Source organism: Gadus morhua, chromosome 4 (genome assembly GCF_902167405.1).
Source record: "Gadus morhua chromosome 4, gadMor3.0, whole genome shotgun sequence".
Taxonomy (NCBI): domain Eukaryota; kingdom Metazoa; phylum Chordata; class Actinopteri; order Gadiformes; family Gadidae; genus Gadus; species Gadus morhua.
The window spans coordinates 6,886,774-6,911,645 of NC_044051.1; the positions used below are offsets into that span (position 1 = coordinate 6,886,774).

The 24,872-nt window shown below is 51.2% G+C and overlaps 2 protein-coding genes across 5 annotated transcripts; one reads left to right on the top strand and one right to left on the bottom strand.

Moving 5' to 3' along the window:
- The first annotated feature begins 47 nt into the window (after positions 1-47).
- Positions 48-6,127, top strand: LOC115542255 (sodium-coupled neutral amino acid transporter 2). The gene is made up of 8 exons (XM_030354441.1): positions 48-219; positions 594-758; positions 1,109-1,188; positions 1,382-1,482; positions 2,400-2,524; positions 2,796-2,940; positions 3,334-3,431; positions 3,801-6,127. The coding sequence occupies exons 1-8, from the start codon at positions 142-144 to the stop codon at positions 3,900-3,902; spliced, it is 894 nt and encodes a 297-aa protein (XP_030210301.1). The 5' UTR covers positions 48-141; the 3' UTR covers positions 3,903-6,127.
- Positions 6,128-7,522: 1,395 nt separating this feature from the next.
- Positions 7,523-24,714, bottom strand: scaf11 (SR-related CTD-associated factor 11). 4 transcript variants are annotated; one of them, XM_030354432.1, is made up of 15 exons: positions 24,509-24,714; positions 19,103-19,150; positions 17,719-17,894; positions 16,943-17,026; positions 16,352-16,431; positions 16,096-16,169; positions 15,974-16,011; positions 15,722-15,795; positions 14,623-14,748; positions 13,555-13,694; positions 11,033-13,171; positions 9,997-10,337; positions 9,069-9,236; positions 8,472-8,585; positions 7,523-8,290 (listed from the first exon to the last, which is right to left on the bottom strand). In XM_030354432.1, exons 2-15 carry the CDS (start codon positions 19,119-19,121, stop codon positions 8,195-8,197), a joined length of 3,669 nt encoding a protein of 1,222 aa, XP_030210292.1. In that variant the 5' UTR covers positions 19,122-19,150; positions 24,509-24,714; the 3' UTR covers positions 7,523-8,194. The 4 variants fall into 4 exon arrangements, with proteins under 4 accessions (XP_030210292.1, XP_030210291.1, XP_030210294.1 ...); XM_030354431.1 differs by having other exon boundaries at positions 8,472-8,591; XM_030354434.1 differs by lacking the exon at positions 9,069-9,236.
- Between the last annotated feature and the right edge of the window lie 158 nt (positions 24,715-24,872).

Here is a 24,872-nt window from a genome sequence, read left to right on the forward strand (position 1 = left end):
AAGTGCTACCTGCATGCAGGGAAACAAGAAATACAAACGTAGTACATACACACACACACACCGTCCCCGTTGTCGTTAAGTACAGTGCCTCAGTGCCTCGTTTCACGATTAAACGCAATTAAAAAAACGGTATGCACTCTCATGTTTCCCCCCCTCCCAGGTTACCTTGGTTACACGAGTGGTTTCTCCCTGCTCTGCATGGTCTTCTTCCTAATTGTGGTGAGTAGACCCCAACCCCACCCACCCACCCACCCACCCACCCACACCGTCCCCGGTCTGCCTGTTGTCACGGCAACCGCGCTGGCATGCGTTTGATGGGTTTCAGGTTTTTCTTGCACAACTTCCTTCTTAAAAGCCTGAGTGAGGGACGGACAGGTTTTACTAACTGAAACAAGATGGTTCACGAATACAAAATGGCGGGGAAACCGCATATTACGCAGTAACAGCCAACGATTGCGAACAAAGAATGCCTAAGGCTAAAATAACGCCAACAAGCCTTGATTCCTGATTCATGATATGAATAAACTGTAACCGTTACATTAATGTGAGTTATGAATATAATTAAAACAGTACACCAACATCTTTCTGCACAGGTGATGTACAAGAAGACTCAACTGACTTGTCCTCTGCACGGCTTCGACGTCGAGAACGCCACGGTAACGGCCATGCTCAACAGCACACTGGCGCTCATCAACGAGTCGGCGGTGGACTACAGCGAGGACGTCTGCACTCCCAAATACTTTGTCTTCAACTCCCAGGTGATTGTCCTCACAAAATGGTATGCATTGGAGTGTCTGTGTCCGATGAACGTCCCCACAATGGGGGAATCATTGGAGTGTCTGTGTACGTGTTTTAAGGTGAATGGCCCAAAAAAGTCAGAAACATTGGAGTGTGTGTGTGTGTTGTCAGGCGAATGTCCCCACAAAGTGGGAAACAATGGAGTGTGGGTGTACGTGTTGTCAGATGAAGGTCCCCACAAAATGGGAAACATAAGAGTGTGTGTGTTGTAAGGTGAACGTCCCCACAAAGTGGGACATGTGTGTTGTGGGGACATTTAAATAAGGTGGGGTTTGTTGAGTCTGACCACCGTGGGTTCTTCTTGTTTCAGACCGTCTACGCTGTTCCTATCCTCACCTTTGCCTTCGTCTGCCACCCTGCTATCCTCCCCATGTACGAGGAGCTCAAGGAGTAAGTGCTGCACACACACACACACACACACACACACACACACACACACACACACAGGGGGGGGGGGGGGGTTGTACTGTGTGTTCCATTGGCTCGATGGGAAGACCTTGGCTGAACAGGAGGACCAAGAGGGAGATAGGGCTGTATCGGTGTGGTGTCTAATAATATCACCTTCCCTCCCTCCCCTGTCCAGCCGGTCCCGCAAGAAGATGCAGGGCGTGGCCAACGTGTCCTTCCTGGCCATGTTCATCATGTATCTGCTGGCCGCTCTGTTCGGATATCTGACCTTCAACGGTGAGTCCCCCCCCCCCCCCCCCCTCAATCTGTGTGTGTGTGTGTGTGTGCGTCCGTATATGTGCACAGGTAATATTATCGATTTTAGATGTCATGATTCTTGTACATTCATCTTCGCTGGCTTCTGGTTTTGACAAGTATGTAGGGGGTGTAGCCACAGAGTCACGTAGAAAAAATGTCATGTCAACAGAGGAGTACGGTTGGAATGTAGCCCGACTCGAAAATCAATATCAATATCGTAAATCGATACGAGTTGCTGACCTGGTGGAACCGACAGTGTCACAACCTGGCTTGGGGGGAAAAAACCGAACAAGTGGTCCTTGCCAATGCAAACAGGCACTCATCCAGTTCATACCGGTGTTGGAGGATCCTGAGAGAACCGGTCTCCAGGTGCAGCTGCCCCACCCCCAAGGGTCCCTCTTCATACAGGGGCTCGGACCGGTTCCCAGAAACAACCAGATAACAGCGTGGAGATAACACGAGCGGGGCATGTTGATTCAAAACAAACCGGTTTTATAACCACTCGCATGTTTAAGTTTTCGTTGTTAGGTGTTAAACAATCCGAGGGCTTTTGACTAGAGCGGGCGCTGTTTCCACCGCCGGGTGGCCAGTTCCATCTGAGAGGGGTTTTACGTTAACTATTAGGGCATCTGGCGCTTTTATTTAACACACCGACAGCGGTGTCGACCATGCATGGGACAACCAGCTGGTCGGGAGGAGCAGTTAGGCTGAGGGTGTTGCTCAGGGACACCTTGACACCCTAGCAGGAGCCGGGGATCAAACTAGCGACCTTCCGGTTACCAGCCGACCGGAGCTAAGCCCGCCCCCCCCTCGTGTCTGGTGGCATTTCGGCGCGGTACTGTCCATCGGGTGATGCACTGCCTCTGTAGTGACACCTCTGCCCTCTCCGCCCTCAGTGAACGTGGAGCCTGAGCTGCTGCACACCTACTCCAAGGTGTACAAGAACGACCTGATCCTGCTCATCGTACGCCTGGCCGTGCTGACCGCAGTCACTCTCACCGTGCCCGTGGTGCTGTTCCCCGTAAGTCTCACACTCACACACACACACACACACACACACACACGGACGCAGACGCACACGAATAGACACACAGTAGTTAATAGTTATGTCCTCCCGATTCCGTCCGCCGGGGGAGATGTTGTTCCCTTCACATTAAGACAACTCCAGTTTACAGTCTACTGTTAGTAGTCTAACTGTCCGAATTCCACTCATCGGATCACAAACCATTCAGAAAGTGTTGATGAAGGAGGTCAGAGGTCCCATTCCCGTCTCTCTCTCTCTCTCCCTGTAGATCCGTACCTCGGTCAACCAGCTGCTGTGTGCGTCCAAGGAGTTCAGCTGGATTCGCCACATCATTATCACCGTGGTCCTGCTAGCCAGCACCAACCTGCTGGTCATCTTCGTGCCCACCATCAAGGACATCTTCGGCTTCATCGGTGAGCCGTGTGTGTGTGTGTGTGTGTCGGTGTGTGTATGTGTGTTAAGGAACCGAAGACGTCATTAGAAATGTGCAGATAGATGTGTTTTTGTAAGCACGTGTTCATCAGTGTGTATGTGTAGGCATTTTTGTTCGTCAGCGTGTGTGTGTTGGCATGTGTGTTCATTAGTGTTTGTGTGTTCATTAGCGTGTGTTTAGACATGTGTGCGTTCATAAGCGTGTGTTCTTAAGTTTGTGTTCTTTAGCATGTGTGTAGGCAAGTGTGTGCGAGAGCCTTTTGAAACGTGTGCACAATACTGACGCATGCAATCCTCTGTCTGCATGTGTGCGTTTGACGTCTTCGCTTGTCAGTGCGTGACGGTGTGCCTTAACCGCTGTCGTCTGCTCACAGGTGCCTCGGCCGCGGCCATGCTGATCTTCATCCTGCCGTCGGCCTTCTACATCAAACTGGTCAAGAAGGAGTCCATGAAGTCTGTGCAGAAGATCGGGGTACGTTCAAGAGCGCCCGGAAACTCTGAGCACTTCTCAAGGTTGACGTCAGACCTGAATGATCTGTGACGTTGCTCCAGACCTTCTGAAGCCGTAGATTAAAGTCGCAAAGATCTGGTTACTCTTCAGGGGGACCCATGTTTGAATAACTGATTTAACATTTTGTTATAGAGATTTAAATGACTGATTGGCTGAACTAAAATCTATGGAGATCTTCAGGATTTCCACTCTATAATGTTGGTCATTTGTCATCTGGGAGAGAAATGAGTTTAATTTGTAAAAATGGGTTTATAATGCATGCATGTCATGTGATGGTAGAGACGGGTGGGACAAAGACTCATCCCCCGCCCTCTCTGTGTCTCTCTCCAGGCCACCATCTTCCTCATCTGTGGGATCATGGTCATGTTCAGCACCCTGACCCTCATCATCCTCGACTGGATCTCGACCAGCAACACTAACGGCAAGCACTAGGCCGCCTGCGCCACCGCCCGCCGTCCCCGCCACCGGGGGGCAGCAGAGCACCACTCGCTCAGCTCCGACAACACCCTGGCCCCCGGGGCGAAGACCACGCCATTTCAACAGAATGTAACTGAACTGTGTACAGTATGTGGTGTTAGACCGCAAAGAACGGATTTTACCTTTTTAACTTTTCATTTTTTATTTTTATGTTTTGCTTGTTTGTCTCAATTGTTTGTTTTTCGTCTCTTTTTTTGTAGGGCTGCACCGATTCCACTTTTTTCTCAGTACAAGTACTTGAATTTGGGTACTTGCCGATACCGAGTACCGATACTTAAAGGTTGGGTATGGGATTTGCGAAAAGCCACCAGATTTTGAAAACACACAACTGAAATGGTTGAAAGGTTGCTAAACGGTTTTTTTTACGTCACATTACGTAAAGTGGTACCTGGTGGTTGTATCGGAGGAGTATTCTGAGTACAAGTGCCTGAGCACAGTATCGATCCGAGTTCTGGTATCGGTGCATCCCTCGTTTTTTTTTAATGTTGTCGTTTCGTTACCCGCAATTTCAATTTTTTCAGTATTTACGGCTAAATTCAGCAAAGAAATGCAACAAAAAAGAATCATCTGAAGGTGCCTCAAACAGGGATGCATGGCAGTTGAGATATTCAGACGATATTCAGGTACTGTATTGTGTGTGTGACCGTGACCTGCTGCCTGCGTCCTCCAAACCCAAAGCAAACTCATCTCTGGAATCTGACACGGATTATCCTTGAACACATAAATTACCCCCACGGCATACTACAGCTCCTTCCAACTGCGTTTTTTCGTTATTTTTTGTATGTTTGTTAACTTTTTGATTGTTTATTCCGTTTTTTACTTTGCCAAAAGATGCATTTGAAAAACTTTGTTATTGTATATTGAAAAGCACTTGTGAACAAACAGAAAGTCTTGGTCTGTTCTGAAGATTCTGGCCTGCTGCACCACCTATCAGTATTCGGTACAAGTGGCATCACTTTGGTACCGGTTTGATTTCTGGCTTCACCTGTAAAACCTCTCGTGTTAAAGTCGACAACTCCTGCCTTGTCGAAGCCCTGGTGGGGCAGTATGGGTATCTCCCACCAGAGGGCGCCAGTGTTTTCACAACTGTATTTAACGTTACTCTTCATAACCGACTCGATCGTATTTGGGGAGAATGTGTACTCACACCCAAGACACTACTGCTTACGGGGTCGGAGAACCTCCCAGCCCTGCCTCTACCCAGAGGCCGTGTTTTCTGCACCAGAGAGTCCTCTGAATCGGACCACATGCAGTGGTTATAACGTACCTGTATTGTTTTTACGTTTTAAACACTTGGGGTCTACTACCCCAACTAGCAAGGCTGCACATGACCACACATTGTGTCAACTGTTACAAAAACCTGCTCGCATCGCAACGCTTAGGAGAGTGCTGGTCATGTTTCGGAGTCGGTTTCCCCCCAGCCCCCCCACCCGCCATTTTTTTTATTTTATTTGTGCGGTTGAACCGGTTCGTTATTTTTAAACCGGTCCTTTTCGCTGGAGCTGGAGACTTCGTTGTCTGCGCTCCTCACGTCCGTCACTACTTCTGTCGGTACACTGGGCTTCCAACGCTATCGGACCATCCAAACCGTTATCACTCGCCGACTATTTATGGAAGTTTAAATCAATGTAATTTAATCTATTTTACTATATTTATATAATATTGTATGTATATATGTACATATATTGAGTTGAACTGTATATACGCTTTTTGTTTTTACCTTATTTGTTTTGTTTTTATTTTTTGCTATTATCGCAGTTTAACACATTGGAGTTCCAAAGTCAAAAAAAAACATCAAGCTGATGAATTTTAGTCCTGTTGATTTTTACCGTTGTAGAAGCCTTAGGGTTTCGGGTACCGTTGACCGAGTCGTCCCACTGTGTTGATTATGTGCCCCCCCCCCCCCCCCCCCCCCCCCCCCAAACCCTCTCCCACTACCATGTTGTTAATGTCGATCTCAGCAAACACGGACGAGTTTTAAGCCCCCGATTGAAACACAAGACCTGTGGTGTAAAAACAGCACGCCGTTTGCGACCTGATGACCGCGTGGGCCGCGCTGAGGAGGAAGAGGAGGAGGAGGATGTTGAGGAGGAAGGGCCCACTGTGTTACACTCTTGTTTCAATGAAACGTTATGTATATCCTGTAATTATTGTCCTATTAAAAATCAAAGATAATCTTAGGTCTCGGCTCTCTGGCTCATTGTGACGTCATCTGAACTGAACACTGAACTTCTAAATGGTCTGGATGTGTTTAAAGGTCAAACGTAAGACAAGCCAGTAATCCTGACTGCCATTATCTCGCCCGCAGTGGGAACATCGGTGATCTTATTTACTGAGCGTAAATTGGTTTGCATACGATTACGTTAAGGTCAGAGGGGCCCAGTCTCACGCACTGACACACACACACACACACACACACACACACACACACACACACACACACACACACACACACAGTCTTCGAATGTAAAAAAGTATTTCCGACACTGCTCAATAAGGTTGTAAGTGGTAAGAGCTGCTGATTTGGTAGACCAGGGTTCAAGGGTTCCTTATGTGGGGATTTTTTTAAAAACAGTCAGTGTGAATTGAATGTCAAGATAACATTGAATTGCATATTGGGTAATGGGCAAGTACTTCAAAAAATTAAAATTAGGGGAAAATGGATCATTCACGATCACAACTTTCGTGGCCATTCGGGTGCACATTCCCGAGTTTACGAGTTGCACTGGAATGCACCAAGAAGACCTGTCGTAGCAAAAGCGCTTTACCGTACAGAAAGATGTAGATGCGCAATCGCTTTTTAAAGCGAAGATAGCGTGACCGTTAGAACCCTTGCAGCGACCGCACGCTGAAACTGGGTTTAAACCGTTTTAGTTATCCCGTCAGCTCACAGGAATTAACCGTAATCTAAATAACGCGGTAAACGTCAATTGCTTTTCATCGTCATAAGCTATGGCAAGTGATAGTGGCGCAAATAGTTAATTAAGGCAGCCGGGGTAATACTTGTTAAAGTCGCCCAAAAATGTATTAAACGGGTGTTGGTTACATTAAACCAACCAATTCAATAATAACATAAAATAAATAAAGTCAAACATATAAAAGAAAATAAATATATTAACTACTTTTTCAGCATTTTAAACCATGTTTTTATTTGGTCAAAAACATGTGGCTTTCTGGGATATGCAATAGGGTTTCTGGGAAACCTATGGGCATGTTTTGAAGACGGAAGGCTTTTTCTGCGATGAAAGAAAAAAAAAAAAAAAAAAAAAAAGACTATATTACAACTGAAAAGCAAATACTGCCGCAAAGAGGGTGTTCTGTTTTGACTGTGGAAGTCCGGTGTGGGTCAGAAAGTCCTATACCCAGTGATCATTGAACACCTAAATTCAATTCAATTCAATTAAGGATTTATCACAACGTTAAAAAAAAGTTTGCCTTTCGTTTCCATAAACAAGCAAACGTTTTTTTTGGGCAAGACCGCTCCCTAGTGACTAAAAAACAGACGACATCTGATGCAACTTTAAATGGCATACCAGCAGTGTGAATGTTTCAACGCATCATTAAACCACACGTTCTCTCAGGAAACAACCATTTTATTTCACTACTCTGGGATTTTTGCACAGTTCGTGTTTTCCATCAACAATTATTACATGTATTGAAGTCCCGCCCCCTTCCACACCATTGATTGCGATTGGCCGTCAAACAACACTCACTCCTGATTGGCTACATTATTATTTCCTGACTTCCAAAACCAACCAGACTCATCCACGCAAATCCCGCCCCTCCGCACGGGCTGTAGATTAATAAAGGCAATGCATGTCTGGCGTCCTTTAAACCAAGCGCTCGTCGGATTTGATCATTATATATTTCTTTAAAAACTAATAATTGAATAAGCAGTGTTTCAGGAGGCTTAGCCCACGGTGTCTTCCTGAGGCGTTGACATTTATGCAAAATAAAGGGCTCTCGCGTTACAATTTACGATTAGATAAAATTTTTCTACAAACAAAATGTGAAAATCTATAGAAACAAAAATGAGAAGAAAATAAACTAAAACAAAAACTAAATCTTCATTCCATGAAAAGGTACAGATATCAAAACGGAACGGGTCCCCCCGCCCCCCCTCCCCCCCTCCCGGGGCCCCTGGGTTGCCGCGGACGACGGGGCGGCCCACTGCAGCCCGTCTGGGAGGGGTGCATCGGCTCTCTCGTGTTTTTTTTTTTTGCTTCCTGACCCACGGCGGGTGCGGCTCACTTCTTGCGGGCGTGTTTGTACTTATCCACGTAGGCCTTCACCAGGTTGGCCACCTTGCTGGAGTTGACCTCGCCGCTCCTGCTGTGACACACCTGGAGAGAGGGAGGACGCACCCAGGGTTAGGGGGGGGACACACTCTGGGGGGGGGGGGGGGGGGGGGGGGTCCACCTAAACCCAAAGGGAATCCAGAGTCTACACAAAGACAGCATATGTTGAACGACACAAACACACACACACACACACACACACGTTTGTCAATCCTCAGTCACTGACCTTCTCCACGGCTTTCCTGACTATCTCCTTGTACTCGTCCTTGGTGATCTCCTTCTTCTGGTAGTACGGCTTGATGGCGTTCTTCACTGCGTTCACCGCCCTCTCCTGGATCTGCTGTTTCTGCAGCAAAGATCACAACCAATCCCAGGGGCTTAACTCAACACCACAGCGAGCTGCTCATCACTCAACACCAAACTCATCACTCACCCCCAAACCAGAGGCTCAACACTCACCCCCAAACCAGAGGCTTAACACTCACCCCCAAACCAGAGGCTCAACACTCACCCCCAAACCAGAGGCTCAACACTCACCCCCAAACCAGAGGCTCAACACTCACCCCCAAACCAGAGGCTCAACACTCACCCCCAAACCAGAGGCTCAACACTCATCCCCAAACAGGCGGCTCACACACAGCAGGCGACCACCAAATCATGAAGGGACTCAAACCGGAACGGACACTCTTCACACGCGGGGGCAGGAGACAAGCAGACCCAGCCATGCTGCACCACCCAGCCATGCTGCACCACCCAGCCATGCTGCACCACCCAGCCATGCTGCACCCAGCTCCGGGTAGGGTGGTGGTGGAGTTAGGGGTACCTTCTCCTTTTGGGAGCCGTCCCCGGTCCCCCGGGCCTTGGAGGGCTGGCCGGGCAGCGTGGTGGACGTGGGGAGAGGGTGGGTCTGGACAGGGGGCGGGGGGCCACCCACTTTAGTCTGGGTGACCGTCTGAGGGGGGTTCCCGAAGGCCAACGGACCAGCGCTCATCTAGGACAAGAGACCAGCACGCCCCCCCCCACACCAGAAGAGAGATTTAACTCAGCATCTGTCGCCTAATCTCTCACACTCTGTCTGTGACACTTTGTTCGATCTCACAAGCAAACAACACACACCCGACGGACACAGACAGACAGACACACAGGTGGGGACGAGGTCTGGAAACAGGTCTGAAACCAAGTCTCAAACCAAGTCTCAAAATGTTCTGAAACCAGGTCTGAAAACGAGATCCGATAATAGGTCTGAAAACGAGATCCGATAATAGGTCTGAAAACGAGATCTGATAACAGGTCTAGAACCAGGTCTGGAACCAGGTCTCAAACCAGGTCTGGAACGAGATCCGAAACCAGGTCTGGAACGAGATCTGAAACCAGGTCTGGAACGAGATCTGAAACCAGGTCTGAACGAGATCTGATACCAGGTCTGAAAACGAGATCTGAAACCAGGTCTGAAAACGAGATCTGATACTAGGTCTGAAAACGAGATCTGAAACCAGGTCTGAAAACGAGATCTGATACTAGGTCTGAAAACGAGATCCGATACCAGGTCTGAAAACAAGATCCGATACCAGGTTTGGAACCAGGTCTGGAACGAGATCTGAAACCAGTTCCGGAAAGAGATCAGACACCAGGTCTGGAACGAGATCTGACACCAGATGTGACACCAGGTCTGGAACGAGATTTGAAACCAACCCTAACCAGGTCTGAAACCAGGTGCGGGAGCGAGGTCAGTGAGACGGCGTGAGGCTCACCTGGGCCCCGTGTCCGTCCGGCTGGGCGGCGGCCGCCGTCAGCCCGCCGTGGTGCATGGGGGGCGGCGGCGGCGGGGGAGGGGGGAGGCCGTGCGCGCCGGGCGCCTGGAAGTGAGGCACGGCGGAGTGCATGTGCACGGGCACCTGGGGGGCCATTGCGTAGGGCGCGGCCGGCTGCAGGCTGATGGGCGGGGCCCCCCGCTGCCCGCCCGCCGTGTAGGGGTTGTGGAGCAGCCCCGTCTGGGGGGGGTGGGGCAGGGGCAGCGGCAGCAGGGGGGGGTTGCCGCCGGGGGCGTTGCCGGGCACGCCGGCCTGGGGGGCCGCGTCGCTCTTGAAGGGGTCTGAGGAAGAGGAACAGGACCACATGATGAAGAACAATACTCAATTATATTTATTATATTGGGTTATATTGGGTATATTTTCAAGGCGAAATTTCAAAGTTCTCAGTTACAAAGAGGTTCTGGGAGAGAAATGCCGGATAAATACATCATGTTTTCAAACTTTATTGTTTTTGATTATTCAAAAACCGTTTGAATAATCGTGATTTCAATATCGACCAAAACAATCGTGATTATGATTTTTTTTTCCATAATGGAGCAGCCCTACATTCAGGCCAACATGTTTATCGGGGTGGCCAGCGCCGACTCGTGAATGCTTTCTCCAGAAGATTATTATTCTGGTGGTTAGGGCTGAAGGTCCGTCGCACTTTTAATAGTTAAATAAAGATGTTAGAATATCAATTCATGCATCAATTCATCTGAACACAGAGGCCGGGCCAAAAGGCAGTTTATATGTTAACTGCTTCCAATGTTGTGTTGGTCGTTCTATAGTATGATTAATTACTTGTTTAGTGAATAATACAGAACATAAGGAACTTTAAAAAGAAAAATCGCATACTAAATAGAGCGCAATATTGATCGAAATAATCGCAATTGGATTATTTCAACCAATTCGTTCAGCCCTACTAGGTCAATCCCCTCATCGCCGTCAAACCGACATGAGGTTCTGCGCGGCTCTGAAGGCCTTGGGGTCTCACCTGCTGGCTCCTCATCCGTGCGGTTCCAGCCCCCCCCTCCGGCGCCGCCGCCGCCCCCCCGGCCCCCCCTCCTGGAGTAGTAGTCCTGGACGTCGGCCGGGAGCGTCTTCCTCACCGCCCAGCTGGACTCTGACGACCAGCCCGAGCGGTCCAGCATGGAGTCCCCCCGGTCCCCCATGTCCTTGCGCCACCCGCCGCCCCCCCCGCGGTTCTCGTTGAAGCGGCTGTAGGCGTCACCCCCGGACCCGTTCCCGGCCCCGGGGAAGTTCTTCCTGCCCCCCCAGCTGTCCCCCTGCTGGCCGGAGGACGAGCGGTTGCAGCCACCCTGACCGCCGCCGCCGCCGCGGCCCCGCTCGGACGCCCCCCCGCGCCACCCGGAGCCCCCCTCCCAGGGGGCCGCCGGCGCCGCGCCCCCGCGCTGCTCCGCCACCCAGTCGGGGTCCCGGGAGCGGGGCGGGCGCTCCGGGGAGGCGTCGGCCGCCGAGCCGTTCTCAGAGTTCCCCCCGCCGCCGCCGCCCTGGCCCCTCCAGGAGTCCCCCCCCCGGCTGCCCCTCCACGCCGTCCCCCTCCCCCGCTCACCCCTTGGCGGGGAGCGCTCTCGGGAGGCGGGCCGGTCGGGGCTGGACCCCCGTCGGTGGGCCCGGGTCCGCGACCGGGACCTGGAGCGGGAGCGGGACTTGGATCTGGAGCGGGAGCGCGACCTGGACCGCCTCCTCTTGCGCTCGCGGCTGCGGTCCCTCCGGGGCGGGTCCCGCTCCCGCTCGCGCTCGCGCTCCCGGCTGCGGGGGCGGGAGGAGCGGCGGGAGGGTGGGCTGCCGTCGGCGGCGGGGGGGGGGCTGCGGGAACGCCGGGAGGACGGGTCCTGCCGGCCCTCCGCCTTGCCGGCCCAGGTGGAGGAGGGCGAGTGGAAGCGCGTCCGCCGCTGGCGCCCGTTCTTCTTCTCCTGGCTCCTCTCCCGATCCCGGCTCCTCTCCCGGGACCGCTCGGCGGCCGCGTCGCCCGGGGAGGCGGACCCCTTCTTGGGGTCGTCGGCGGCGGGCTGGCTGCCGGGCGGGCTGCAGTCCATGGGGACCACGTTGGTGTCGTCGTCGGAGGGCGCGTCCTCCGGGGTCTTATCCCCGGGCGCTCCCCCCGCGGGGCCGGCGGTCTCGGTGCCGGGGGACGGATCGCGGGCCGCCTTCGGGTCCTCGTCCGTCGGGGTGTCGCGCTTGACGTCCGCGGCCGCGGCGTCCGTCTGGTCCTGGCCGTCGGAGTCCGACCCGGGCGAGGGGGGGCTCCCCGGGGAGCCGCCGGGGGAGCCGCTGGGGAGCCGGGCGTTCCTCTCCCCCTGGGGGGAGTACGCTCCTTCTGACCCCGGGCTGCACACCGGCACCTCCTCCTCTTCCTCCTCCTCCTCCTTCTCCTGGTCGTCTTTGGAGAAAACATCTCCAGGGCTGTGTGGGGGAGAGCTCGCCGGTAACGAGTGGCTCTCCCCCTCGACCTCCTCATCCTCATTATCCTTGATCTCCATCTCCTCTGGCTCCTCCTGCTTCTCCTCCGGGGGGCTAGGGGCCTCCTCCGTCTCGTCGGGGGTCTCCAGGGGGTGGGAGAGGAGGTCCGGGCTCCCGGGGCTGGGGAGCGGCCTCGTCTCGGGGCTCCCCTCTGCGTCCGAGTCAGAGTAGACCGCCGGCCTCGGTGGGGAACTCCCCTCGGCGGCACCTCCCTCCTTCTCCTCCTCCTCCTCCTCCTCCTGGTGGTGGTCTCCCCCTCCGTCCTCCTTCTCCTCTTCCTCCTCCTCCTCGCTGGCCGACGGCGAGCTCAGCACCGGGGCCGACGCCTTCCCCTTCCCGGGACCCTTTCCCTTCTTCCCGGTCTTCCGGTTCGGCGCCTTCCGGGCCTTCCTCTTGCCGGGCCCCTGGGCCGTCCTGCCGGGCGGGGGCGGGGCTCCGGAGGACGAGGAGTCCGAGTCGGCGGGGCGGGGCGGCGAGGGCGGGGAGGAGCCGGGGTCCGACAGAGGGGCCTCCTCCTGGGACCGACTGTTGCGGCCGGAACGCCGGGACGGCGCCGCCTGCTTCGGCGGGGCTTTGGAGCCCGAGGCTCGGCCGCCGCGCTTGTCCCCGCCCTTGGGGCATGTGACCGCGCAGACACGCCCCTGGAATACTGAGGGGGGAGGGGGGGGGGGGGGAGAGACGGTGAGGGGGTGGGGCTTACATGCTTCTCGATCACATGAAAAATTACCTTTATGTGGTGATAAGTGGGAGTTTGAATTTTTGTTAAGCCGCATTTTGTATTAATGTATAATCAATTGTATGTCGCTTAGCATAGAAGCGGCTGCTAGATAGCTGCAGCAATAGTTTTGGTTCGTAAAACGGAATGCAAACCACGGCTTTATTTAAAACATTATATAATCACATACTGTTCATTACGGATCAGTTTTACTGTGCTTCATCCAATATTAAATATTGAGTGCTCCGCTGAATATTGACGGATGATCACGCTCACACACACGCACACACACACACGCACACACGATTGTCACTCACCAAAATGCCCGGGACTTGGAGCGGGAGTGCGTCCTGGACCGAAGGAGGGGGCGAAGCTGAAGTCGAAGGTGACCGGGGGCGACTGGAACGGACACTGGTTCCAGTTTGACGCAGGAAACCTCTGCCTGGAAACAAAAGCACTAGAACACAGGCACCAGCCGTCAGGACGGGCGAGCAACACTTTCGTCACGTCAATCATCTCAATGTGCAATCACCGACACACATCACCCTGCATATTTTAAGAAGACCGCCGCTCTGCTCCGCGAGGAATCATAACATGAAAAACGAGCTGGCGGTCCGCAGCTTTTGAGCGATCGTCTGAACGCAGTGTTTATCCAACATCAGCCTCTCTCTGCCATAGAGGCTCAATCCGCTGCCAACACACCATCAGCACGATGGCCTGCATCAGTAACTCAACGTAACACGAAACTGAAACGCAGCCGCCTAATACGTCCCAGCACTGAATTTACGCACTTAATGTATGTTGTATGTCCTGGCACTTAATGTACGCACTTAATGTATGTTGCATGTCCCAGCACTGAATGTACGCACTTAATGTATGTTGTATGACCCAGCACTTAACGTACGCACTTAATGTATGTTGTATGACCCAGCACTGTATGTACGCACTTAATGTTTGTTGTATGTCCTAGCACTGAATGTACGCACTAATTGTATGTCGCATGTGAAAAACAAATAGTACTAAGCATTGTGTAGCATCTTATCCTAGCTATTTTTGTTGTATACGGGGAATGTGTCAGCGATTGTAAGTGCTTGGCACTTGGTAATACGAACAGCCTTACTGCACCGACAGAGACATATTGTCGTTTTCTCTTTCTTCTGACAAAGGATTACAAGTCGCTTTGGAAAAAAGCGTCTGCTAAACGCCCTAAATGTAAATGTAAGCTAATCCTGTGGACACACGCCAAGTTCTTGTCCAGTTCTGAACCAACACAGATGTATCCTTTGAGGAATCAGAGTCTAATCACACCGACGATACCAGGGGGAGGGTCTTGAGTTGTTCACTTCCTGTTTACGTTGCACTCGTAAGAGGGGGGGGGGTCTTACCTGGTGGGGCCGCTGGCGGGTATGGGGGCCGCCGAGCCCAGCCAGGGACAGTCCTGAAGCTGTCGTTTACACTGGCCTCCCTCGGGTCCTCTGGCCAGCTCCTCCGTCACCCAGAGAGGATCTGTTCTGCAGAGACGACACGACACAGGGACGTAACAAACCACCGACTGGGCATGAACACACCGCGGGAGGCCCCTCCCCGAATATGCAAATCAAAGATAAAATCTGGGCAATACTTAGGAGTTGAAAATGTGCCCATTCCACCTCACTTGTGTAAATTGTTTCAATGTATCTTGTCCTTGTGTTTTTTTTTTTTTTTTTTTAAAAAGGTCCCATGACATGAAAATCTCACTTTGTGAGGTATTCTAACATAAATATGAGTTCCCCTAGCCTGCCTATGGTCCCCCAGTGGCTAAAACTTGCGTTTGGTGTAAAACTAGCACTAGCTGTTCTGCTCGCCTTTGAAAAAACGGAGGCTCAAGCGCGCTGATTTGGAATGTCTGTGTGCATGACGTCATCAGGAATCTCAGCTCCTCCCCTTACTCTGCCTGTCCCGCCCAGAGACGTTGGCCCACCAATGAGACTGGACCGTGCGAGCGCCACATGTGTGAGTGTGAATACACACACAGTAACGCAAGTGTTTCTTGTCGGTTCTTTGACGTGTCTTGTATTTCCACAACGAGACTGTCGTGGGGGTTATCTGAGCCATGGTTGAGAAGGAATTGGGGGAAAGGAACTTTGGTTTGACTCGCTGAAGTACATGAACTGCGACATGCCGCCGGTTGCCGCGAGGCACCATCGCCCGGCAGCGGGCAGCCGGCAGCAGGCAGCGCGCGGTTCAGTCGACTTCAGGTTGATGTGAAAGTGGAAGAACCAGAGCGCATTTGGGGGAAGCTCAATGAGCGACTGGCTCGGAGTGGCTGTAACTCTGCACCACGGCTGAATTTCGGGAACGTCTTTGAATACTGTGTTAGTTGCCCACTAATACCTATATTAAAGAATACATAAAATAGCATGTCATGGGACCTTTAACTGCCCTGTAAGGTTCACGTTTCCAAGGTGACCCGAGTGGTGGTGGGGGGCGTTGGGCGGTACTTACAGGTCCTGTGAGAGCGAGCCCTGGATGGGGGCCAGCGGGGCAGGGGCCCAGACGGGGCAGCGGGTTCCCCTCACCTGGGGGGGGGGGGGGTTCAGAGACACAGAGCTGGGGTGTCAGAGCGGCCAGAACCGCTCGACGCCATGAAGGTGACACACACACACACACACACACACACACACACACACACACACACACACACACACACACACACACACACACACACACACACACACACACACACACTTTGAATACCTTTTTTCTGTTCATGGAGGCTGGGTCCTCATCGCTACCTGGTGGGGCGAGGCACATGTCAACAAATGGAAGTCGGCGCAAACAAAGCAAAGTCATCGATGGAGACCTTGAGGACCACTCACACTTCCTCACGAGTCCTTTAGATTTAGCGTCCGACTCGTCACTATGCCTCCGCACGCGCCTGCCTTGTTTACTCCTGACGAGAACAAAACAAACAAAATGGCGGATTATAAAAACATTGTTTTATCCTGGGTAGGAAGGTTGACAGTTGGAATATAAATAACCCTTAAGGACAAGATATGAGGAAGCCAACTGAACTACAAAGCATCATGCTAGTAGTTCAATGGAAAAATAGTTCATAGGATGGATTATACTGACTTCAAACAAGGGCTTGGTTCTGGACTCCGGCACAAACATCTCTCAGAATCTGGTTGGCTGGCTCGCTTCCTCACTGGCACCTGGAGACAACACAATACACACTGGTGCTTTAAGTTTGGAAACTACACAATACACACTGCTGCTTTAAGTTTGGAAACTACACAATACACACTGCTGCTTTAAGTTGGGAAACTACACAATACACACTGCTGCTGCTTTAAGTTTGGATACATCAACAGAATACACACTGCTGCTTTAAGTTTGGTTACAACATAATTCACACTTCTGCTCTAAGTTTGGAAACAACATAATACACACTTCTGCTTGTAGTTTGGATACAACATAGAAGTGTGGAGTATGAACCAAAAGATAACCAAGACAAAAACCTTTTTGGACTTGTATAGCAAGACATAGATGGGAGAATGGCCATACAGACTAGACATGAGGAGATCTGTTTGGCTGCATCCGGACCGGTTTGATGCCTGCTCTGCAGCCTCACCAGTATGAATCAACAACTCATCGAAACATGAGGGTCAGAGGCTGAGGTCGGGGGGGAAAGGGGTGTTTGAGTGACAGCTAGAGGAGGCGTACCTGAACGCAGCCCTGAGGGTGGTCCCACATGTAAACGTTAAGGAAAGGCTGTCTGTCCACTGGACAGGAAGGAACCGTCTGGGACTGTCAACAACAAAATGGAGATCACAATAAGAGTGCTGTTAATACACAGTGCACATGCAAGACACACAACATCGCCAATTATAACTACGACAACAGGAACTCATTGCTAATGAAATTTGATCCAGAGTCCAGACCTCTACCCTAGTATTTCTTTATTATCAATAGTAACCATAGAAACACAGAATACATGCATTGGAATGAATCAACTTTAACAACAAAAACGGCATGTACTCATAATTAATCGATATTGTACTTAAGGCCCTTGGTCATTTGCATCCCTTTAGGTTTGTTGTGGTGTTGTTGATGTCCACTGTGTGTCATCAAAGACACAACAAATGTTTCCCATCTAATCTCAAGACACGCGCACATTAAAAAGAAAGGCCTATCTCGACCATTGGACGTTATTAAGTCAGGACATCTACGTTGAGGAGTGATCTCACACCTGATTGACCTATGGCTCTGATCGTAAGCCTGACCAATCACAAACATGAGCCGACTGGGAGTGCAATAAAACGGCGTTAATAATACGTTGAGGGGTGACCTCACACCTAATCGACCTATGGCTCTGATCGTAAGCCTGACCAATCACAAACATGAGCCGACTGTGAGTGAAATAAGACAGCGTTATTGATAACAATAATAATTAATGGCGACACAGTGAATGTTTGACGCAGTACTGAGAGCTGGCTGACCTCCGCCCAGGTGAGCAGACACTCCAGGCAGAAGAGGTGGGTGCAGCTGTCGGGCATGGCGAGGCCGGACCCAGGGAGGACCCCCAGGCAGATGGGGCATCGCTCCACCTGCTGCTCCTCCACCTCCTCCACCTCCTCCTCCTCGTCCTCTGATGCATCTGGACACCGCTGGCTACCTGCACACACACACATATATACACAAATGAGCGCACACACACACACACACACACACACACACACACACAGGCACATGATCAGACACAAGCACACACACACACAGGTAAACGAGCCCGCACACACAAACACCTGTTTTAATACAGTATCACTACTTTATTGATCCCAAAAGGTGTTTTCCAGCAGAATATAAATTCAAACAAAAGAGGAAAAGCGCGTCTGAATAGAAACAGAACAAACTCTGAAGAGCCCGCTAGAGACTGAGACCTTGACCCCGGCTAGTGTCCCAGACCTGCACTGTTGTGTGCGTGACCCTTTGTGTCGTGTGGGACCCAGTGTGTCGTGTGAGGCCTGGTGTGTTGTGTGTTTCCCGGTGTGTTGTGTGTTACCCGGTGTGTTGTGGGTTTACCGGTGTGTTGTGTTTCCCGGTGTGTTTTGTTTCCCGGTGTGTTGTGTGTTTCCTGGTGTGTTGCTTGTGACCCTGTGTGTTGCGTGTTCCCTGGTGTGTTGGGTTGTGTGTGACCCGTTGTGTTGCGTGTTTCCCGGTGTGTTGCTTGTGACCCTTTGTGTTGCGTGTTCCCTGGTGTGTTGGGTTGTGTGTGACCCGTTGTGTTGCGTGTTCCCTGGTGTGTTGGGTTGTGTGTGACCCGTTGTGTTGCGTGTTCCCTGGTGTGTTGGGTTGTGTGTGACCCGTTGTGTTGCGTGTTTCCCGGTGTGTTGCTTGTGACCCGTTATGTTGCGTGTTCCCTGGTGTGTTGGGTTGTGTGTGACCCGTTGTGTTGTGTGTTTGCCGGTGTGTTGCTTGTGACCCGTTGTGTTGCGTGTTCCCTGGTGTGTTGGGTTGTGTGTGACCCGTTGTGTTGTGTGTTTCCCGGTGTGTTGCTTGTGACCCGTTGTGTTGCGTGTTCCCTGGTGTGTTGGGTTGTGTGTGACCCGTTGTGTTGCGTGTTCCCTGGTGTGTTGGGTTGTGTGTGACCCGTTGTGTTGCGTGTTTCCCGGTGTGTTGCTTGTGACCCGTTGTGTTGCGTGTTCCCTGGTGTGTTGGGTTGTGTGTGACCCGTTGTGTTGTGTGTTTCCCGGTGTGTTGCTTGTGACCCGTTGTGTTGCGTGTTCCCTGGTGTGTTGGGTTGTGTGTGACCCGTTGTGTTGTGTGTGACTCGGTGTGTCAGGGGTCAGGTGACCCTGTTCTGACACCCGTCTGGTCACTCACCATCTCCAGAGCCAGGCATCTCCGGCCCGCTGTCTGCCCTGACGACCGCTGGATCAGAACAACACACACACACACACACACACACACACACACACACACACACACAGTCAAATGAATGAGCAGATAGAAATCAGTCCACACGACACAAGCAAGTGGTTCAAAACCCTTTACATTTACATATAGGGCATTTAGCAGGCGCTTTATTCAAAGCGACTTACAACGGTTTATACACACATTCGCACAGCGACGGCGGAGTCAACCCCTCAAGGCGACAGCCAGCTCGTCGAGGGCAGTCAGGGTGAGGCGTCTCGCTCAGGGACACCTCGACACTCAGCTAGGAGGAGCCGGGGATCGAACTAGCAACCTTGCGTTTAAAAGTAAACCTGCTCTACCTGCTGAGCTTAGCCGACCCTCAAGACCCTGGGACGCTCCATGTTGCTTTAACCCTCAAAGTTGGGAACCACTGCAAACAAACACTCTCCACACACCATTGTATCCGTCGCCACATTCACTAGGGATGCACAGAAATGAAAATTCTTGGCCGAAACCGAAAACCCGAAAATGAGGAAACCAAGGCCGAAAACCGAAAAATTATTATTATGCCAATTATTAGTACCATGCATTTATGGCTATGACTGTGTACTAACTTCATTAAAATCAAGGCATTGCAATTTTTGCAAATCGATATACGTGGGTCCTTCTCAGAAACATTGAAAAACGTCCCCACCGCAGACATATTGGCGCTTATCCAGACAAGCGTGTGCTGGCCTCGCTTTTTGTTGGCGTCAAATTTCTGCTTCGATGTCACCGAAACATTCGGTGCATCCCTAACATTCACCACAACCAGGTTCTATGGTCGAGACCCCCTGAGGCTTGTGGCTCAGAGACCAGGCCTGCAGACAGAGCGTTCTGAGTGCTGCTTCCAACACCTGAGGCCCTGGCATCTTGTTTCAGGATGAGTGGTGAAGCAAGCCACAACGAAAACACAAATGAGGGGAAAATGAAGGGATTAGAGATTAAGTGATTAGGCTCGTCTGTTTTGTAGGCGTGTGGGCCCCGCTTCACGTCTTTCGGTTGGCGCTCCCCCAAAGTGGAACAGACAAGCTACGTTTGAGCTCTATGCCAGACAGAGGAGTCTGATAACAGGACCCCCCACTCACGGCCTGCAGACTCACAAGGCCAAGCCAGCCCCCCCATAGGCTGGCTTTGTGTAGAGCAGGGATCAGTCTAGAGAAGGGTTCAGTCTAGAGAAGGGGTCAGTCTAGAGCAGGGATCAGTCTAGAGCAGGGGCCAGCCTAGAGAAGGGGCCAGCCTAGAGAAGGGGCCAGTCTAGAGAAGGGGCCAGTCTAGAGAAGGGGCCAGTCTAGAGAAGGGGCCAGCCTAGAGAAGGGGCCAGCCTAGAGAAGGGGCCAGTCTAGAGAAGGGGCCAGTCTAGAGAAGGGGCCAGTCTAGAGAAGGGGCCAGCCTTGAGAAGGGGCCAGCCTTGAGAAGGGGCCAGCCTAGAGAAGGGGCCAGCCTAGAGAAGGGGCCAGTCTAGAGAAGGGGCCAGTCTAGAGAAGGGGCCAGCCTTGAGAAGGGGCCAGCCTAGAGAAGGGGCCAGTCTAGAGAAGGGGCCAGCCTAGAGAAGGGGCCAGTCTAGAGAAGGGGCCAGTCTAGGGAGCAGGGGTCAGTCAAGGGAGCCCCATGCAGCGCTTCCAAACCTCTGCAGTGGCTTCCTGAACATGAACTTGGAAAAAATACATTCTTTGTTCTTCTTTCAAAAGGGAACACCTCTTATTTTGGAGATCATGGGGATAATGTGTCGCTAAAATAACAGTGTTTTCATATTTTTTTTTTAACCAAAATAAACGTCAATCTACAACTAAAGACGCGTGGGGCCTTTCTTCCACCTGCAGAGGGGCTGACCCCCGCTGAGCTAACCATGGATACAATGAGGAAGAAAAAAAAAAAAAGGCCTTCGAGGAAGTAGAGTAGCGGTTCATTCTATGTGGACAGGTTAGTTTACTTTTACTGCAGGGAATGCTAGCTTGAATGTATGCTTGACGTGTGGCCAGAAATGAGCAGACAACAATGTCGGGAAGACATTTCCAGAACAATCGCAGAGCATTGGCTGAGAAGAACCAAGCTGGAGATGAACGAAAAAGAGCGATATGGACCTGCAGCGAAAAGCTGATCAGAGCAAATGCTTTCAAGAAGTGGCTCAAATATCCAGATACAACTTCTGCTAATGCTTGTTCTGTGGCCACTCAGGAGATAGTTAAGCGTTCACAGATGACTTAATCATGAAAGAAGCATTTATCATAAACTTCACCGCATCTATTCTCAGACCTCAAAAAGAAACATGAAGTTGTTCAGAAATTTAGAGACGTGCCTCTCTGCAAAAACCGTTGAGGTCAGAACCGTTTGGTGAGAGAGGCTCTTTTGATCGTGAAGGCGGCAGACCCCTGGTCTAGTGATAAGGGTGTCTGAGTCCCCAGTGAGATCCATGACCCCTACCGGCTCATTAGTGAAAGAAAGTCCACTAATGAAGCCCCTTGGTTTAAGTGTGCTCAATGAATGAACAGTGAATAGAAATGTGCAGTCCCTCACTTACGTCTGCGGTGGAGGAACAGCCAGAGTTATTAGTGGTTAATGTATTGAGGCTTTGTTAACTTAATGAGTATGGATGTGTCGTCTTTAGTCTCCTCTACAGCAGAAAGACATGAAACGAGAAGCCTCCCTGGACTTGGAGTACAAACAGACTGGAACAGACTGGCTTCAGTAATGGAAGAAGCGGGAAGACTCAGAGGGATAAAACAGAAACACGGGGCAAATGTTCTGCACTCAAACCAACAGGTCTGCCCTGAAGATTGGGAGAGCGTGAAGCAGAGACAACTGTTGAGTCATTTTAAACCAGGCACAGCAACTGGTCCCGTCTGTACACATGCAACAATACCCCCCTTTCACTAGCGATATGGATACAGCCCCCTGCACACAGTGTGGTATCGACCGTAAAAACATTGATCATGATTGCTCTCCCGAATGTGGCTTGGAGGGCCTTAACCTGAACTAGAAGTTGTGCTTCCATCCTTTAGGCCAAAGCAGCTCATGGAGCGTGGTCATTAACTCAACTATGCATAAAGAACATGCATTCTACCCCTTGTTATCAGTACCAACCTTGTCCCACTCTGTATCTTTCCCTTGATCAGCACCAGGATGTCCTTGTAAATAGTTGGCCTGATCAGAATACACAAGTGTTTTTCCAATGGTAAGTCCTCAAGCAATGACTGCTATGAATGGTAGGGATATTAACCACAATTCCCTTTTTCAAATTGATAAAGCAGCTTGGTTAACACTATCTGACCCTAGGCCCGCGACATCTTCGGAAGTGGGAGGAGCCTGTGAAGAGGACGAGCTCCACTCATTGATTGGCAGATGGTTGCGTATTAATGACTAATCTTGGATGGTGCCGAAACAGAGGGGAATCCATTAAAGTCGGAAAATAAGATGGAATGCGGAAAGAAAAAAAGGCGAAACATAGATTGCGGAAAACATTTGTGGGGAATTACAGAAGACAAAAGGAGCATCTTGGTTTTGTTTGTTGGTGTAAAAGTGGACACGGATAATGTTAGCTCTGTGTTTGCGTTCTGTGGCAAGACCAGTCGACAGTCTGCACAAACTAAAGAACCTGGTCTAAGAGACCGGTCCAATTCTAAACCTGAACTTTGATTGTGGAGGGATCGAGATCAGAAATGGTCTCGGAAGAGTTATCAGTGGCTGTTCAACAGAAGGGTTTGTTTTTTGTCGTAGGTATAGGCCAAGCCTCAAGTCTGAAGCATGGACTCCCCCTCTTCACCAACAAGAGGGGGATGAAGGCCATCCCATCACGGCTGTATGATGCATTAGTGACATCTTTTCAGAATCAGCCTGCATGGAACAGAAACCAGCATCAACACAAGCACACAACCTCTACTGGTGCATTTTGAGAATCATCCTTATAGGCTTTTCGGCCGGTTGGTGCTGGTGGTCGCCACGTTAGCTTGGTCTGATCTGATGATCCAATATAGCAGCTCTTTTTTCAACCTTGCTCATGAAACATGTGCCAATGGCAGTGTTTGGCCAGCCCGGTTAAGGGTTGCCCCGTAGGTTTGACCAACACAGAGACCCCAACAGTCACACAACGGCAAGGGGACGTTAATGCAGCCCAGCACACACACACAGCTGTTGGATTCAACAAAAATACATTTCTCAGATGCCAGAGCCAGACAATTGCTTCGCTGGCTGGCTCACTGGACGTCAGGGACGAGATTTCAACATGAATTTGCCCTGCTACACCTGTTGGAAAACGCTGACGTACATTATGTGAACATTCACCCTCTTCCATGTCGAAACTTAAATTATAATATTATGCGATACTTCCATCCCTCTGGACAACTGTTGCCTTGCGAAAAAAATCAAGATCAGATGCCACATATTAAAATAAATCCCAGTAGTATTATACTTCACATTAAGCATATAGGTATTGTGCAATGCAAGTTAAAAGCTATGTCCCTGCCTGGACCCTGGCCGGCTGTATGTACAAACCACAAATATCGACGTTAACTTTGTTTTGTGGTATGTGCAATTTAATTTTTTGTGGTTAATAACTTTGGCCATGGATAACTTACGAGTGTTCAAACATCAAAGTACAATAGAATTGTTTCAACGAATGAATGACCATCCACGGACTGTTGTATCTTGAAATGGTTCAACATCAAACTGAACATTCAGTGCACATTTAAACCACTTCAGCTATAAATCCAGATGTGTAGAACACAGTGGGTGAACTGTAGTGAGCATTTACAATAAACCCACAATAACCATGAGTTGTGCAACACTTGGAGACGACACAACCTCCACTCATAAACTCAGCTCCTCCGAAGCACTGATCCCCTCAAAGCCCGGGGATTTAGGGGGAAATGTCCCGGCGTGGGGGGCTCACAGCACGGCTGGGTGGACGGGAAACTTAAGTGAAGTGTTAAGTTAAGTGTCTGGTACTCGGAGTCCCTGAATCAGTAGTCACCGAGTTGACCGAGTGAACCCTGCGCCGCCGGTGCCAACACGACGATGACAACACGGTGGTTGTTTGTTGGCTAGTGCTAACGCTAGCTAAAAACATAGCCTGGTTAGCTGGTTAGCTAGTGAGCTTCGGCCGGGTCATCCTCCCGCCCGGCCGAGAGGAGCCTTGTACGGGCCACGCGTGGTGTTACTGAAGGTCACAAACAGGCTAGCCTCTACGGCCAAGTGCAGCTAACTCGCTAGCTAGCTGACCAACAGGCGGCTCGGCGGAGCGCTGCCCCTGCACACGTCGCGCTAGCACGCTAGCAGCCAACAGCTAGCATGCTACGCTAGCGGCTTTCTCTAACTGGCGTCCATTGAAGAACTCACCGAAAGCCTTGCGAGTGGGTCTGCGCTGCCGGGCTCCTGAGCGGCTCAGGATCTGGGGCCAGGCTCCGGCTTGGAGGTGTCGGGGAACTGTGAGTAGTTCTGGTGGTTTCTTTTCCCTAAAAACTCAATGTTGCTTTCAAAAAGTCTCGGCCACATGTCTCGAGTGTGTGGGACTTGTGGGTTCACCTGCTGCCGCCTGCCGGCCGTCAGTGGCGCTGCAACCGCTGGAGCTCGGCGCTCGTCGTGCTGAGTTCGGGACGCCTCGGGGTTTCGGAGGCAGCTCGGCGGTCGTCGTGCTGCGTTCGGGACCCCTCGGGACTTCGGACGCGTCTCCAAAGCGTGAATAACAGGTACACTGAGGTCC

Coding starts and splice junctions, on each gene's coding strand:
- LOC115542255 (XM_030354441.1), top strand. CDS start 142: ATGTTTCCCCCCCTCCCAGGTTACCTTGGTTACACGAGTGGTTTCTCC. Junction 1,483..2,399: donor CGGATATCTGACCTTCAACG/GTGAGTCCCCCC, acceptor CTCCGCCCTCAG/TGAACGTGGAGCCTGAGCTG. Junction 2,525..2,795: donor TGCCCGTGGTGCTGTTCCCC/GTAAGTCTCACA, acceptor CTCTCCCTGTAG/ATCCGTACCTCGGTCAACCA.
- scaf11 (XM_030354431.1), bottom strand. Junction 15,796..15,973: donor CCTCCATGAACAGAAAAAAG/GTATTCAAAGTG, acceptor CCCCCCCCCCAG/GTGAGGGGAACCCGCTGCCC. Junction 13,695..14,622: donor CCCGCCAGCGGCCCCACCAG/GTAAGACCCCCC, acceptor CCTGTGTTCTAG/TGCTTTTGTTTCCAGGCAGA.